We start from the raw sequence: 17,643 nt of genomic DNA on the forward strand, positions 1-17,643 counted from the left end.
GGCAGCAGATGTTAGCTCAAGGTGAATCTTCCTCAACCAAAAAAAATAAATAAGACAACTATTGCACTAAAAAAAGAAATCTTTAGCTTTTCCACTTTGCCATCAACTTGACTAATATGAAGACATGTGCAGTAAAATGAGCTCAGGCTCTAGAATCAGACAATATGGATTTGTCCAAATCCCTTCTCTGTCTTTCTAGCTGTGTGACCTCTCTGTTGCTTAACCTCTCTGAAATTCAATCTGCTCATCTCTAAAATGGGGGAAATCACAGCATCTACCTCATATGGTTGTTATAAAGATTAAATTTGTTGATCCACTTTTACAGGGCTTGCATCAGAGACTGGCACATCATAAATAAAATATTAGCTGCTATTATAGTTCAAAAAAAGCCCAGGCCTGAGTTTCATACAAAAAATATACCAACTAGTTTGCAATGAAAGTTCTGCTTCACTTTTTCAAACTATCCACTAAAATCCAGTCAGCTATCTTTAAAATCATCTACCCATGAGGAATAAAAGTCCTACTACTTCTATTTAAAAAGGACAATTGAATGAGGGTCAGTATGTCAAATGGCATAAATTGAAGGGTTTTTAAAACTAAAAACTTACACAAAGAAACCTAATATTTAAAGCCCAAAAAGATTACATTGATTAGGGCCAGCACTAGAATCTAGTTCAGTGCTTTCTAATGCAAGCTCATTGTAGAAAATTAGAAAAAAGTATAAAGAAGAAAATAAAGACTACCTGTAATTCCACAACCATCACCCTCCCACCATAGATGACCACAATTAGCATGTAGGTAAATATTCCTACGCAATCCTAATAAAGCTAAATACTCTCATTCAGTTTTTTTCTCCTCAACATATGCTCTGAAAAATCTTCAGTGGCTGAATTATTCCCTCGGGATTTTGACATGGAACAAGATATTTGAAGGAAACATATCTCCTACTTCCCACTCATCAGTAACTTCCAAAATTTGCACACAGCCTGCATCCAATCCCTATCAATGGCAGGAAGCCTCTCTTCCATCCAAGCAGGTCAAGCTCCCACAGCCTTCATTACTGTGCCTTCATAGGCCAGGCAGTGTGCTAAGCATTCTACACTTGCTTCTCTCAAACACTTTGAGAAAACAACTATTAGTGACCCAATTTTATAAATGAGGAACTGACTCAAGTCAAGTTAACGTGTCCAGAAACATAACCGGTAATTATTACAGTCCAGGATTCAAAATGAGGACTAGCGAACTTCAAATCCCATACATACATACTTTTGTCCTGCCAGCAAACCCAATAGAGGTTTATTCCTACTTCTATACCTTCACTGAGACTGTCTCAATCCTTTCCTCCATGCGGTCTAATCTTATTTGCTCAAGTCCCACTCCTTCCTTTCCTCAGCACTCTATCCCCCACTGATGTAACCTCTCCTCTGAAATCAATATTTTAAGTCGGTACTTAATAACCTTGTCCATAACTGTACTCTTACTCTGTTTACTGTTGCTTTAAGTCATTCATATTTCCAACTAGAATGGATACATCTCTAGACAGCAGGAATCTTTATCTTACACCTCCTCTATACTCCACACAACACCAAGTCAATGCTGCTAAAAACTTAAGTACTCACCTGCTGCTTGACTGGCATTACCTTTCCTCCATTCTAAATTACTGGCTGACATTACAAGAAGTTAATTCAAATCAAATTCAAGACTCTTCTGTTCTAATCTTTAAGTCCTAGAAATAACTATCTTTTTAAGCCAGAGAACAGAATTGTTCTCCCTCTCCTAGGTAAGAGAGACTACTAACCAAATATTTAAGCACATTCCAATGGGATATTATAAACAGTTGCAATCGGCACAGATCCTTAAAAGGTGGAGTTTCATGTTTATAAGTGTATATAGAACTGCTCTCAGGATATTAGGATAGCTTGTTTCTCTAATTCACTTTCTTAAACAACCTAAGAAAATGAGTTCTTCAAAGAACCCACAGTAGTATTTAGACTATCAAATAAGAAATGTAAGCAAAACTGGCATGGAAACGGTTATTACATTTATCAGAGTATCCTCAGGTTACCGCCTTAGCCCTGAACTAAAAAGTACCCCAAAAAGTTGATACCAAACAGACCAGACAACTCATACTTATGAGATCTGCAGTTCCTAAAGCAGAGCAAATTCTTGAGTCAATAAGATTCGCACGTTAAAAGCTACATATTTCATGAACCCTAAAGGCAAATTTGTATAGATTTCATTTTACTGTCCCAATATATAATCCATTAATAAAAAATACAAAAAAGGCAAGTAAGAATAGCAATATTAGCAAATACTTAGGCAGTATTTACTATGTGTCAGGCATTATTCTAAACACTTTCTATAATTTTAATTCTTTATAATCCTCACAACCCCCAGTAAGGTAGAGAAATCACTTACATTCCTGGTATAAATTAATCCCTTAAATTTTTGTAAAGTATCCTGGCAATATGTTCTGAAACTCTAAGCATATATATCCTTTGCCCAAGCAATTACACGTCTGGAAATCTATCCAACAAAAATAAAAGTATTAACATGTAAACATAAATATAAAAGACTACTTGTTGAAGAGTTACTCATAACAGCAAAAAAAAATTAGAGATAACCTGTTTGAAGAAAGTATTACAGCCATAATATGGAAGATTATATATTTAAGGAGGCAGATTCATATTTATCGACTCTGAAAGATGTCTAAAATATAAGTGAAAGAAAACAGTTACAAAATATAGTATGATCCTATTTGTTTAAACACACACATATACCCTATGTACATGTGCAGAAGTCTAGAAAAAGGTATGCAAGGATACATAGCAAACAGCAAATAATTAGACGGAGAGGAAACAACTTTACTTCAGCACTTGAGTGTTTTTATTGTTACAGCAAACAAGTATTTTGTTAAGTCAGTTCGGAAAAAAAAAGGTTTAATTTAGGAAACTCAATTTAGATCCTAATGACAAAGTTCTTGTAGATTACTTCCACCAATTTTGTATACAAGGTTGTATTTTAGTTCTTAAATGATTCGAAGAAACTACTTTCATAACCTCTGCAATTACACATAAGAAGGGAAGTGCTCTAAGCTTTAACAAATCAACTTTCCTTTTTTTTGAATCCAAAAGATTCAAGTCATCTTGCTGCTCTACCTAGATCTACCCAACATGTAAAGATATTCACTTCATAGAGGAATAATTTTCTTGCACAAATAAATCAGACGTTCATCTGCCAGTTAACCAGAAACCATACATACTTCACCTTTTGCTCTCTCAAGGGCAGTTATTAATAGACAATTTCATCTCTTCAAATTCCTAATACGTTGTTTTATTAGGAACTAAGTCCATGAAAAGGATAATATAAGCAATTCATACACAGAATTATTTTCCAAAAGCAACTCATTTCTACCCTATAAATTGTTCATTTTGCAAAGTATGGCCCAAGTAACTTCCGTAATGTTTGACAGTCCAATAACACTTTTATTCCAAAGAAGCTTTAAGGTTGTACCCCTCCTACTGTAATAATCCAACTAAATATAAAAGTAGGCTTTCCTCTCATTTCAAAGCCTATCGTCAAAAAATGTCAACCCAGATACTTATAATTTAAAACTCCAAAGTTTATCTCAAAGCCCCCCACACTTCTCTCCCATGCTACCACACTAGTGGAAAGTAACATCAACTCCCACATAGACTAAGTATTGCAATAGCCTCCTAAATATCACCTTGCTTCTTCTCCTGCCCTTCTCAAATAAATCCATTCTCCACAAAAAAGCCAATCACGTTTTTAAAGTCTAAGTTGTATCACCTCCCACTGCATCTAGATAAAAACCCTTAACATGATTTATAAAGCCCTGCAACAATCTAGTCTGCCCTGCTTAACTGCTCTCCAGATTCATCTCACACCATTCTCTCAATCGGCTCAAGAGTAGCTATGATCCTCTCAGTGTCAACTGTGTCAAGCTCTTCTTCCTTCTGCCTAGGACAGCTCTTCCTCAGACCCACCACAACCTCCGTGGTAAATTCCTAGTCATTCTCCAGGTCTCAACTTAAATGGCACTTCTTTAAGGCACCTTCAACCTCCACCCCATATCCAATTTAAATTAGGTCCCCCTGTCATCCTATTTTGTACTTCCCCATCTGGGCCTTTACCACAGTCAGTAATTATATATTTGTTTAGCATCTGGCTTTTTCCACTGGCCATGTCCATGATGCCAAGATCTTGTTTGTTTGTTCATCAGAGTACCTCTAGCGCTTAGCACAATGGCTGGCATAAAGGAGGCACTCAATATTTGCTAAAATGAAGGAAGTCTAAATTTGGTAGAAAAGCAAGGGTCTCTTCTGGGTAACACACAACCAGCTCCTCAAAAACTGAATTCAAATCGTTATACCCACAATTTGAAATGAGGTACTTCTACCATAGCCAACCCTCTAGAACCTGCACCTCATTTTCCACTCTCACACTAAAACAAACCTTTATCACAGTCTCTGTGTACCTCTGAGATATAAATCCATTCTTCCATAACCACGACAAAAATCAAACTTTCTGATCCCATGTTCTACTTAGCCAGAGACTCCAACACAGAAATCTAAGCCAATCAAAATCACAGTTCAGAAATTACTTGAGGGGTTGGCCTGGTGGCTTAGCGGTTAAGTTCGCACACTCCGCTTCAGCAGCCTGGGGGTTCACCAGTTCAGATCCCGGGCACGGACCTATGCACCGCTCATCAAGCCATGCTGTGGCAGGCGTCCCACATAAGGTAGAGGAAGATGGGCATAGATGTTAGCCCAGGGCCAATACTGCTCAGCAAAAAAGAGGAGGATTCACAACAGATATTAGCTCAGGGCTAATCTGCCTCACAAAAAAAAAAAAAAAAAAAATTACTTGAATGTATGGCATCCCTATAAGTTCCTGGGGAATATAAAAGAAAACAAAGGAAAAACATGTAAGAAAAATCATTTAATTTAAACAGTATTTTCTTATCACAATTACATGGTGTATCTGGCCATCCATCATTTAGTCTTTGAGGTAAATTTAATTGCAATCTAGGAAGATTAAAATTCTTTTCTTCTGAAACAACTCTTTCAGTTCCAACTAATGGAATTCATGGTAAAACTGTTGTAACTGCAGTCTACCTAAAATAAAAATAAGAGCGTAAGATAATAGTCTAAAACAAAAGACAGGAACACCCTTCATTCCAATATTTGGAATTCTCTTCCCTTTGGAACTAAAGTGTGTTCAATTCTAGGCAAGAAAAGACTAAGAAGTTGCATGCCTAACTCAGTGCTCTAGCCTTTTCAATTCCTTGGGGAAGACCTTCCTTACAGATAAAGGAAACTAGAATTCAGAGAGGAAGACAATATCAAATAGGAAATTAATACTTGAAAACAAACTTTAATGCTTTAAAAAACTTCAGTGTACAATTCACTTCTCTGGAAATACAAATTAGAACATAATACCCACTGTTAAAAACTATAAAAACAGGAGGGGGAATAGAGTGTAACTGCTAATGAGTACAGTGGTTTCTTGTTGGGGCAATGAAAATGTTTTAAAATTGTGGTAATGGTTGCACAATTTTGTGACTACACTAATAACAATCAAACTGTACACTTTAAATGGGTTAATTGTATGGTATGTGAATTATATCTCAATGAAGCTATTAAAAACTATAAACAAAATCGAGAAAAGGACATCAAACCATGGTTTGGGGATCTGGAATGGGTTATCCGGAAGTACCTGGGTTAAGTCTAAAATAAGGGACAGAAATTTGACAAGTGGAAGGGAAACGTTGTGAGCGCTCTGGGCAGCAAAGATCCGTCTAGTAGACGGAGCAATCTAGTTTGGCTAGCAATCTGCTGAAGAAGTGAGACAAAAATTAGGGTAAAAAACAGGCCTTAGAACAGAGGCCCTTGAACGGCCACACTGAGAAAGGAGCAAACAGTAGGAAGCTTCTTAACAGATTTTGTCCAAGAAGACGACAATGGATTGAAAGGTATCTCTATGTACTCAAAGAGCAGTCTCTTTTACTCTAACCAAGGCAAGACCAGGCTCAGTCATGAATTTTAGAACTGTGTCTATACTGGTCCCATAACTTACTATAGGTTCTAAAAGTCGAAGTGAGCCCCTGAGTCATTCATTAACAATTGCAGCCAACACCCTGGTTGGAATGTATCACTGGGTAAGTGGAACGCTGCTAGGGGTTGGATGCGCACAGAATGATAGTAGAGAACGACCCCCTCATCGTTCAATATACTGAAACAATGTGAAAAGCCAAAGTGAACGCAAAGGTAACAAGAAGGCATCGATTTTATTAAACCTTTTTCTAATATCTGCCCGTGCCAACACAATCTCGAGGCCTCCGGTGCTCGGTCTTCCTCTCTTCCGGGCGCCGCCCCGCCCCCACTCACGTGGGACTCTGGCCGCTCCACCGTCTGGCCGCCGGCAGAAGCCAGAACCCATTCAACTCAACTTTTATTAAGCGCCTGCTGTGTGCAAAGCTCCGAACTCTGTGTTGGGCTCAAGAAATGTCGGTACGCCACGAGCCTGGTCTCTGCTCTCCAAAAGAGGATCTCAGCCATCCTACCTCCCAGGTCTGCCTTTCCTCCAGCTCCTACCCCTGCCCTCCGCTGGTGTGAGTACCTGCTCACAGCCTTCGCTCAGCCAGCTGGCCACCAAGAAAAGGCCTCGCGCCTGGCGCAGAACCCCCCGGCGGGTCTCGGCCACTAGTGACCTGGCACCCAGTGGGGGTCCCCTACCCACCCGGCCCTCGGCTCGGGACGGAAGTAACACCCCAGCCCGCGTTCCCCAAGCCGCGAGGGTCGCTGACGGGAGCAAGCGCTACCTCCCCACCCCCCCATGCACGCGGCCGGCCTGGCCCCCACTCACGGCGTGCAGCGGTCGCTGTACTCATTAGCAATCGTCTCGATGCCGCCGGCGCGGGCCACAGCGACGTAGCAGCTTTGGAAGCCCAGGTCTATGCCCACCACCGACATGGCGCCGGCTACAGCTCGGGCTCGAGCCCGGGTCCGGCCGGCGACACAGGACACGGACCCCGGCGGGGCTGGTGCGCAGAGAGCGGGCCGCGTGGGCCGGGGAACCGGGGCTAGTGGGGGATGTGTGGGGGTCCACGCAAGCGCGTAGGTCCTTGGAAGGGGCCGCAGCCAAGGGCGCTGCTCAGGCCGGCGCCGGCTCAGCGGCCGCAGAAGGGTAGCCGGTAGCGGGGGCGGAGAAGATCTCGAAAGATCTCGTTGCGACGAGAGTAAACCTGCAGCGCGAGAACTGCGAAGGAAAGGAATGTTATCGCGAGACCCCGGGTCAGACGCCTGTGCTTTTGAGGTCCCGCCCCCAGTTACGTACAAGCGTACGTCACGTCCAGGCACGAGAACCTGGGAAGAGAGAGGGCGGCTGTAAGATGGTTGTGAGGCGGCGTTGGCCGCTTGAGCCTGCGTACAGAGCCCTCCGCAGCGGCTCCCCACGGCGGCAGAGAGCAACGGAGCACCTCCCCGGCCAGAAGAAAGCAGGAGAGCCGGCTGGAGGCAAAATACTGGGGAAGCTCCGGTGCCCTACTTCCGCCGTTTTCTTTTACCGCAAAGAAACTTCCGGTGGTGGGACCTTGGCCGCCTCACGTTGTTTTGGGCCCCCAAAATGGGAGCGCGAGCTAATTTTCTAAGTCCAGGGGGCCCTCTCCTTTGGTCCCCTCGGCGAAGGTTGGCCGGTAGAGAAGGCCGCTCTTGGAACTCGGCCCTGAGCAGGGCCTTAGGTTGGGCACTGTCAAAGTCAAAGCGCCCTCTCCGGCGGAGGGGAGGAATCCACTCTCCGTCCCACCGCCTTGTTTTTTTCGTTCAGCCTGTCGCACCGTTCTCTAACCCACTTGTGTCCTTAGATCAGACTGAGAGGCTTACAGGACTTAAGCCTTTTAATCCCCAGCACATTCAAAGCACCTGCCCTGAGCTGGATGCAAGGGACAGAGACAGATAATATGCTACCTAGGTCGGTTCAGGCAAGCCGGTAAGTGGCTGGCTTACGAGAAGCTAATGGATCGTAAACTTCACCGCCCCTCGCTTGCACGGGCACCTGGGAGAGCAGGGAGTTGCTGGGAGTTGCAGTGGGGAAGCCACTTTGCGATCAGGAAGCAATTCCTATAATAAGCATTTCTGATAAATTGCTTAAAGAAATCTCAGAAGAAGGGGAATCTGAATCTCCAGTAATTTGTTGTGATTTCTTGTACTGTTTACTTTGTGATACTTTTTTTAAGGGCCCCCAACTATAAGCTTTAACCCCACAAAACCTGAATCCGACCGGTCACGAGAGTAGCTAAACAAGTAAGAAAGATCCTAGTACAGGCTGGGTAGTGTTATAGGAACAGAATTGTGGAGACTGGGCGGACTTCCTAGAAAAGCGAGAGGCTGCTTTCAAGTTGGAAAAAACAGCAATAGAGAGCTAGTCTGGGTTGAGGAGAACTACAAGAAGTTCTATATTGCTGTAGTGTAGACTGAGTTGAAGATCTCAATCTCAGAGCCAGAAGAATTAAATTGGACCATTTTATACAGTGAGTGAGCAAAGAAGAAAGTACGTTTTCCCAAATCTCTGCATTTTCTGCTGCCTAAGGAGGCACCTCAGTCTCCAGGAACAATACCTAAAGCCCAGATTATTTTCCTTTAAACTTGCAAATTACCTCACAGTTCTCACACTGGCTAGATCAAAGCTGTTTTTGTCTTCAAAAACAAGTGGGGGATGGGGGATGGAGGCAGCAAGAAAAAGCCTTTGAGAAAAGAGAGCGGGGAAGAGCAGATACTTGTGTATGCACGTTCATCGCAGCATATTCACCACAGCCAAAAGGTGGAAACAACCCAAATGTCCCTTGATGCATGAATGGATTTTTAGTATGTGATATATACATACAATGGAATGTTATGCAGCCTTAAAAAGGAACAAAATTCCAACACATGCTACGACATGGATGAATCTTGAAAACGTTAAGTGAAAGAAGCCGGACACTAAAGGACAAATTTCGTATGATTCCATTTATGTGAGGCACCTGGAATAGGTACATTCATAGAGCCAGAAAGTAGAATAGTGGTTACCAAGGGCTTTCGGGTAGGGAGGAATGGAGAGTTACTGTTTAATGGGTACAAAGTTTTAGTTTGGGATGATGAAAAAGTTCTGAAGATGGATAGTGGTGATGGTTGCATAACAATGTGAATGTTCTTAATGCCACTGATTTCTACACTTAAAAATGGTTAAAATGATAAATTTTATGTTATGTATATTTTCCACAGTAAGAAAAGTTAAAAAAAATAGTTATCTTGACCTTGACCTTCCTCTGTCTCCTATTTTTCTCCTACCTAGGGGGATATCACCAATACCAAGGACAGTATTGGCCTTAATTATGACAGAGTCCTGTCTCCATCTGTCTGCTCTGGGTTATTAAGCAGTGTGCAAACAGAGGCTGGGCTGCCCTAGGCTGAAGTGTTTAATCTACCTAAAAGATCACTATGTCTGGGTTACAGACTCTGTCTCTGCCTTCCTTCTTGTGAGAGGCCTCCCCAGTCTTTAGCTAAACTGACAAAAAGCACATCCATATCTTTTCACGTTCCAGCTTCGTACCCACCTGCCTTATTTGCTTTGGCACTGCTATTTAAAATACCATCGACCATATCAATCTTTTTAACGATTTGTCTTTCTCAAAATAAAGCATAACTAACATCAGTCACAGAGAGTACTCATTCTGCTATAAATAGTTTCCTGGATCATCAAACTTATAGCTCAAGAGGCTATTCGGGATATTTAAATAAATGAAGTCAGAAAAAGTTATTTAAGAATTCCGAAGAATCTAGAGTGACAAGTTTCCAAGAATCACAATTGTGAAGCAATAAAGTTGCCAGAATATTTAATATTGGAGGCACTGTGGTTTGAGTACAAATTCTTTTCATTCAGCAGAGCATCTTGAGTATTTTAGAAGGAAGTTGTTGAATGCCTTTCTCTGGTACAATGATTAAATTTAGTTCTAAGCAATCAGGAAAGTTTTTGTGTGTTTGTTTTAACTATACAGTGTTCAAAGACTACCCACCACAAGACAAAATGTTCTCAGTCAGTTGGGAATTCGTAGTCTTCCCCGCCAGGTGTCCCATGGAATCCTGTGCTATACTCTGGAGCATCATCTGCAATTCTTTGCTTCACGCGGAAGATACAAGCTCAGATAATGTGTTTTCTGGCCTCCCTGATATCGCAGTGAGTGGACCAGTGCCCTTAGTCAAACCTGCACTCTTAAACTTGAAAACTCTAATAACTCAATAACAATGGTAGTTACCTCATGACTGACTCCTACAGTATGTGCCAGATGTTGTGCTGAGTGACACACTCATTAGGTAGGTGTTATTTTCCACGTTTATAGATGAGAAAACTGGGACCTGATGAGGTTAAGGAACTTGTTGAAGGTCACACAGCTTTTTTTTTTTTTTTATTTTCCCCCCAAAGCCCCAGTAGATAGTTGTATGTCATAGCTGCACATCCTTCTAGTTGCTGTATGTGGGACGCGGCCTCAGCATGGCCGGAGAAGCGGTGCATCAGTGCTCGCCCAGGATCCGAACCTGGGCCGCCAGTAGCCGAGCGCACGCATTTAACCGCTAAGCCACGGGGCCAGCCCTCACACAGCTTTTAAAACTCCAACTACAACACTCATCTACAACTATACCACTAGTTTCTTTAAGCTCATGTTCCTTAGGAAGGCTCATTAAAGAAAATATGGGAAACACAAAAGAGTAAGAGAAATAATTCACCTAGAGTCATTCACTGTTGATATTTTGGAACACTTTCCTTCCTTTCAGTATTTCTCTTATATCTGTTGGGTTGAATTTGGTTGTGCCTTTTTTAACATTGGGTTAAACCAGCGTTTCCCAAACTGTGTTCAACAGGACACTGTGCCGTGAGATATTAATAGGTTAGTATTGCCATTTTAAAGGCTCTGAGTAGTCCTATAGAAAATTTGTTTAACTTTGTTCAATCATAAATACAAGTATAAACATGAGCAGGACTGGTTAGGGGCCAGCCCGGTAGCGTGGCAGTTAAGTGCGCATGCTCCGCTGTGGCGGCCCCGGGGTTCTGATCCCGGGCGTGCACCAACGCACCACTTGTCAAGCCATGCTGTGGCGGCGTCCCACGTAAAGTGGAGGAAGATGGGCACAGATGTTAGTCCAGCGCCAGTCTTCCTCAGCAAAAAGAGGAGGATTGGCAACAGATGTTAGCTCAGGGCTAATCTTCCTCACAAAAAAAAAAAAAAGTATTGGTTAAGGAGTAGTAGAGCACAATTTAGTCTCCTGCTTTTTTCCCTCAAGCATTTTTCTAATCATAATGCTTTTCTGATATAAAAACTACCATTACAGTTCACTTCTAACTCAAAATTGGCTGAAATCCTAGCGTCCTTCCTCACTCTATCAAACTGCTTACATAGTAGCACTATGATCTCATTCCGAGGTCCTTCCCCAAAGCCCCACTTTTTTGCCCTTATTCGGGCTGATTGCACTTATACATATGGTTTGCAGTATCGTTATCAGTCCCAGCCCTTTCTCTCTTTATAATCTTAAAATGCTGCGTGAACTTTGCACAGATTTATCCAGGCCACACAAGCGGACATGATCCTGAAAATTTAACCCCTTCATCTAGGTCCCTTTATCACCAATAATTTTCCTGGCCTGACTCACAACCTCCTTATCCATCGGCTCCACCCTCTCCTCAACCAGCCCCAGGCTCAGCCTTCTTCCACCTCTAGCAGCTGGCATTCCAACTCCACCCCGAAGTCCTGCCTGTTGGTCTGGTCTGCTGAGAGCAGAAATGTGGCTCTGACCTGCTCAGCCCAGCTCTGCTCTAGCTTGTCCTGTTCCTGAGTATAGAGGGACCCCCCCGGGGAGCTATCCTGCTGCCGTAGCAGCTGCGGTCGCGTTTCTACAAATTACAAAATTTTCTTTACCATCTTTTGTTTTAACTATCAAATTCATCAGGATTCATTCTATTCTGTGCTGAGTTTCCCTTCAGTTGAGTACAGCTCATTTGTCTCAGGACAGAATGCTCTTTGCTCTATGCTCTATGACTCAAAAACAGTGACTTTAAAAGGCCCTGTAGCCTCTGATAATAATTCACTTTTCCGGTTTCCTGATTAAAGAGGAATCTGGAGTGTGAATATTTGTAATTTGATAAAGAATCAGTGTTACTAGGAACAGTGTTACTATGAACAAGTTTATGTGGCATTCTGCCCATACATCACTTCACAACCAAAGGAGGACCATTTATTTTCTTGCTGACTTGTAGTTAATGTTCAAGTGCAATGTGAGTTCAAAATCTAAATATATCACAGACGATTACAGTTTGACACTTGAATGCCAACAGTGCAAGCCCTAACTCAGAGGAGAGTGACTAACATATTTTCCTGGCAATAGCACAGGAATCCATCCCTATGGCCAAAGGCGGCAGCAGCAGCAACAGCAGGCTGAAACAAGAGATTTGAGCTTACAGGAAGCATCAGTGTTTCTCTTCCAGACAAGACAAAGACAAGCCTGTAAATGGTGACCAAAAGAAGCTTCCACTATGGAGATATTACGAAACAAAAAGCATGACAAGAACTTTATACTCTTGAAATGCCTTAAAAGAATGAAATACTTAGCAGAGAGTAGAAATGTGGTTAATAAGTCATTTTTCAAGACTGGATGACTGGCCCTTTAAGAATACTATGTAGTCTATTAGATATGGATATATTTTGTGCCATTTCCACTAAAGGCAAAAGTTTATTTTTGAAGAAAGAGAAGTGACCCTAGATTCTAGCTGAATATCCTCACTGGTTTAGCAGCCAACACCAGTGAGCAGAGACTGGGGTGTCTTTTTGTATTCCAACAGTATTAGCACATATTGTGAGTAGTCAGGAAGGAGTCACACATTCATCTTTGGCATGTCTATCTTACCCCTAAATGAGATAAGATCCAGGGGCCCAAGAAGGCCCTACCTGCACTAAAGGATCTCTACCAGTCCTTTAGAATGCCAGCAGAGGGCCAGCCAGGTGGCGCAAGCGGTTAAGTGCACACGCTCTGCTTTGGAGGACTGGAGTTCACAGGTTCGGATCCCGGCTGTGCACTGAAGCACCGCTTGGTAAACCATGCTGTGGTGGCGTCCCATATATAGTAGAGGAAGGTGGGCATGGATGTCCCATATATATAGTAGAGGAAGATGGGCATGGACGTTAGCTCAGGGCCACTCTTCCTCAAGAAAAAAGGGGAGGATTGGCATTGGATGTTAGCTCAGGGCTAGTCCTCCTCACAAAAAATAAAAACATAAAAAATAAAATGCAGGGAAAAAAAAGAATGCCAGCAGAGTGCCTAAAATGTCTCCATTAGAACTTCTCTCTCATGTTCTTTCTTAGGGCTTCTCTAAAAAGTAAAACCCCCTTCCAAAGTGGGGGGAACACAGATACCATCTGGCATCTCCATGTAAATGAGCAGAAAGTATAATCAGGGCTGGCCCCGTGGCTTAGCGGTTAAGTGTGCGCACTCCGCTGCTGGCGGCCTGGCTTCAGATCCCGGGCGCGCACCGAGGCACCGCTTCTCCTGCCATGATGAGGCCGCGTCCCACATACAGCAACTAGAAGGATGTGCAATTATGACACACAACTATCTACTGGGGCTTTGGGGGCTTTGGGGGAAAAAAGGAGGAGGATTGGCAATAGATGTTAGCTCAGAGCCAGTCTTCCTCAGCAAAAAATAAAAAAAAAAAGTATAATCACATGATTGAGAAGAAGTTCATAAATGAGCCCCACCCCCACCCCGTCACACACACCACCTTTACTTTCAGGTTCCTTAGGTGAGTGTCTTTCTCTAGGATTTTCAATGGAATATCCTAAAGCATACAACACATTTTCACTGCAACATTTGAGAGTTGCTTCTACTTGTGAAGCAAAGCTGGCCACTTGCCCCTCCTATGTGAGGAGCAGCTCTCTTAACTAAAAGTGTGGCTGCTAGTAGCAGAGCCATCCTGTCAGAACTGCAAGAGGAAACACAGTGTAATGAAGCAGTAATAATTACAACTGTGATACTGGTACCAGAAAAGACAAAGACAAATAGAAATAAAAGTCCAGAAACAAACCCAATTATGAGAATTTAGTATATGATACCAGACATTTCAAACTAGTGGGGGAGGAGGTGATGTTGGGACATAAGCTAACCATTTGGGGGAAAAGAAATTTTATTTTATTTATTTATTTATTTTTGGTGGGGAAGATTGGCCCTGAGCTAACATCTGTGCCCATCTTCCTCTATTTTGTATGTGGGATGCCGCCACAGCATGGCTTGATAAGCAATGCGTATGTCCACGCCTGGGATCTGAATCTACGAGCCCTGGGCCGCCAAAGCAGAGCACGCAAACTTAACCACTATGCCACAGGGCCCGCCCATGGGAAAAAATTTAAAATCCCTACCTCAAACCACATGCAAGAATATATTCCTTTTTTTTTAATATATAATTTTATTTATTTATTTTTTTTTCCCCCAAAGCCCCACTAGATAGTTGTATGTCATAGCTGCACATCCCTCCAGTCGCCGCATGCGGGACGCGGCCTCAGCATGGCCGGAGAAGCGGTGCATCAGTGCACGCCTGGAATCTGAACCCGGGCCGCCAGCAGCGGAGCACACGCCCTGAACCGCTAAGCCACGGGCCGTCCCCTAGAATATATTCCTGATAAATCAAATATTTAAAAGTTTACAAATAAACCTTTTACAAAATTACAAAAATAAAACCATATAATTACCAGAAAATAAAGGTGAATCTATACATATACATATTTATTTATACAAACACACACACATAGTGAACTTTGTAAACATAACACCAAAGGACAAAAATTGTAAAAGCAAAGATAGAAAAATGAATGCAAAAAGGATCATAACCAAAATGAAGGGCGATAAATACAAAGTTAAGAAAAATTACCCAAAATTTGGAGATAAGACAAAAAGATTACTGCTTACTCTTTCAATGTCATACTAAAACATAGTCTAACAAGCCCACCTAAGGGCCATTATGGTTCTTTAGGAAAATGTAACTTTGTTTGACTTGCCATTTTCTATTGATTAGGGCCTAGATTCTGTAAAATTAGATGTTAACTTATAGAAGATTGACAAGTTGCAAATGGTTTTTGTATAGGAGAGATGAAAATAATTTCTGTCTGGTAGAAAACATATTCCTAAAGATTATGCTTTTATCACTCTGTAGAACAATAACAAGTTTTGTATTTAATTTAGCAATCTAATTTCAGCATAATTTCTTTCACTTCAGTCTCTTGAGTTCTCCATTGAATAAGCTTTACTATCCTGCTGGTCCCCTCATTAATGAGTTAAATAAGTCACTAACATCTCCTCATTATATATATTTGTATGTTTTTAACTTTGTGTGTGTGTGTGTGTGTGTGTGTGTAAGGAAGATTAGCCCTGAGCTAACATCCAATGCCAATCCTCCTCTTTTTGCTGAGGAAGATTGGCCCTGGGCTAACATCCGTGCCCATCTTCCTCTACTGTATATGGGATGCCGCCACAGCACGGCTTGACAAGCAGTGTGTCAGTGCGCCCCCGAGATCTGAACCTGCGAACCTCAGGCCACCAGAGCAGAGCACGTGCATTTAACCACTATGCCACCGGGCCAGCCCCTGTAAGTTTTTAACTTTTAAAAAATTATACTTTGTCCTGTAAAAGTTAAATACAGAATTACCATATGATCCAGCAATTCCACTCCTAGGTACACACATAAAGGAATTGAAAGCAAAGATTCAAATAGATACTTGTATATCAATGTTATAGCAGCATATTCACTAGAGCCAAAATGTGGAAACAAGCCAAGTGTCCGTTAACAGATGAATGGATAACAAAATATGGTATATACATATAATGGAATATTATTCAGCCATAAAAAAGGGATGAAATTTTGACACATGCTACCATATGAAATAAACCTTGAAAACATTATGCTAAGTGAAATAAGGCAGACACAAAAGGACAAATACTATATGATTCCACATATATTAGGTACCTAGAATAAACAAATTCATAAAACATAGAATAGAAGTTACCAGGAGTTATGGGGAGGGGTGAATCTGGAGTTATTTTTCAATGGGTACAGAGTTTCTATTTGGGATTATGAAAAAGTTCTGGAAATGGAGAGTGGTGATGGTTGTACAACATTGTGAATATACTTAATGCCATTCAATTGTACACTTAAAAATGGTTAAAATGATAAGTTTTATGTTACGTATATTTTACCACAATAAAAAAAATTACTCTTTGACAACTTGGGAAAAATATTCTTAATATATATAACATCAAAGAGATAATATTCTTGATATATACATAGTTGTCATTAGTCAATCAGAAAAAGAATGGACTAAGGATTAGAAGACGAAGTTCACTAAAGAATAAATACAAATGGTGAATAGGTAATGTGCAACCTCATTTGGAATTTTTAAAAATGCTAATTAAGACAATAATGAAATTCCATTTCTTCATACCATATTGGAAAAAATATAGCAAATTACAATGCCCATTACTGGCAAAGGTGTAAGGGAAATTATGACCCGGTTCAGTCTTCCTAGAAAGTATTTTGGTAAAAGTGTGCATATTCTGTGACAATAGTTTTACTTTTAGGAATATATCCTTAAAAAACGACGGGCAAGCATGCTTCCCATGTGTATACAAGAAAGGGCATACAGTAGATTGCTTAAGCCCTGCAACCTGGGCTTGAATACCAGTTCCACCAGGTATTGCTTGAATGACTTGAGGCAAGTGCTTAATAGTCTGTAAGCCTCAGTTTCCTTACCTGAAAAACAGGGGAAATACTGTAATAGGACCTACCTCATATGATTGATCTAACAATGAAATAAGATAGTTAATATAAAATGTACATTGCCTGACACACAGCAATTGCTTAAGAAATATTAGAGATGGTTGTTATTGTTGTTGCTCTAACAGGATATTGCGTGAGATTTTCAAATTTTTCCCAGTTGTCCTAGAACTGGTGATTAGGGCCCACAGGTGAGAACAAAAAAGTGCTAACTAACCCACACCCTTAAGAAAATTGCCAGTAATTGGAGCCATCCAACTCCCCCAAGAGAGTAGGCAGAAACAATCTAGCCATTTCCAGCCTCCTCCCCACTTGGAACACCCCAACCCTCCAGTCTCTGTGGGAGAAGTGAGTAGGAGGGAAAAGGAGATGGTGATTTGCTTTGTGGGGAGTGCAAAATCACTTCATGGTGAGACCAGTAGGGGAGGGTGGAAGGTGCTGTCTCTCAGGGGAAGACAAGTGAAAAGAAAGGTTCTTATAAAGACTAGAGAGAGATGCATGCAAGGAGGGGAGACCTCCATTGTGTGCCTTAGTTGGCCATCTGCTGAGGCAGTGTGCTTGCCAATTTCTCCCTTTGAACAAAGGAGGGACAAATACAAACAAAGGAGAAGAAAACTGGAGACAGCTGGCTATAAGAAGGTACCGATAGAGGAAAGTCTGGTGTGACAAAGGAATATATATTTCCCCTGGACCCACTGTACATTGGAATAGGTGGCTGACCTTGGAGTGTCTCACCAGACCCTACCCCAGAACACTGCTGGCTAGGAGAGGGGACCC

General features: G+C 41.8%; 1 protein-coding gene across 1 annotated transcript in view; it reads right to left on the reverse strand.

Annotated features, from left to right (window-relative positions):
* Positions 1-7,221, reverse strand: part of HSPA4 (heat shock protein family A (Hsp70) member 4) — a 46,777-nt gene extending 39,556 nt beyond the window's left edge. Inside the window, exon 1 of the mRNA XM_004420200.3 lies at positions 6,889-7,221. Coding sequence (XP_004420257.1) covers positions 6,889-6,995 — 107 coding nt within the window. The 5' untranslated portion in view covers positions 6,996-7,221. The remainder of the gene's footprint in view (positions 1-6,888) is intronic.
* Positions 7,222-17,643: the final 10,422 nt, after the last annotated feature.

The sequence above is a fragment of the Ceratotherium simum genome, chromosome 4 (assembly GCF_057802395.1).
Source record: "Ceratotherium simum simum isolate JZ-2026a chromosome 4, ASM5780239v1, whole genome shotgun sequence".
NCBI classification, from domain to species: domain Eukaryota; kingdom Metazoa; phylum Chordata; class Mammalia; order Perissodactyla; family Rhinocerotidae; genus Ceratotherium; species Ceratotherium simum.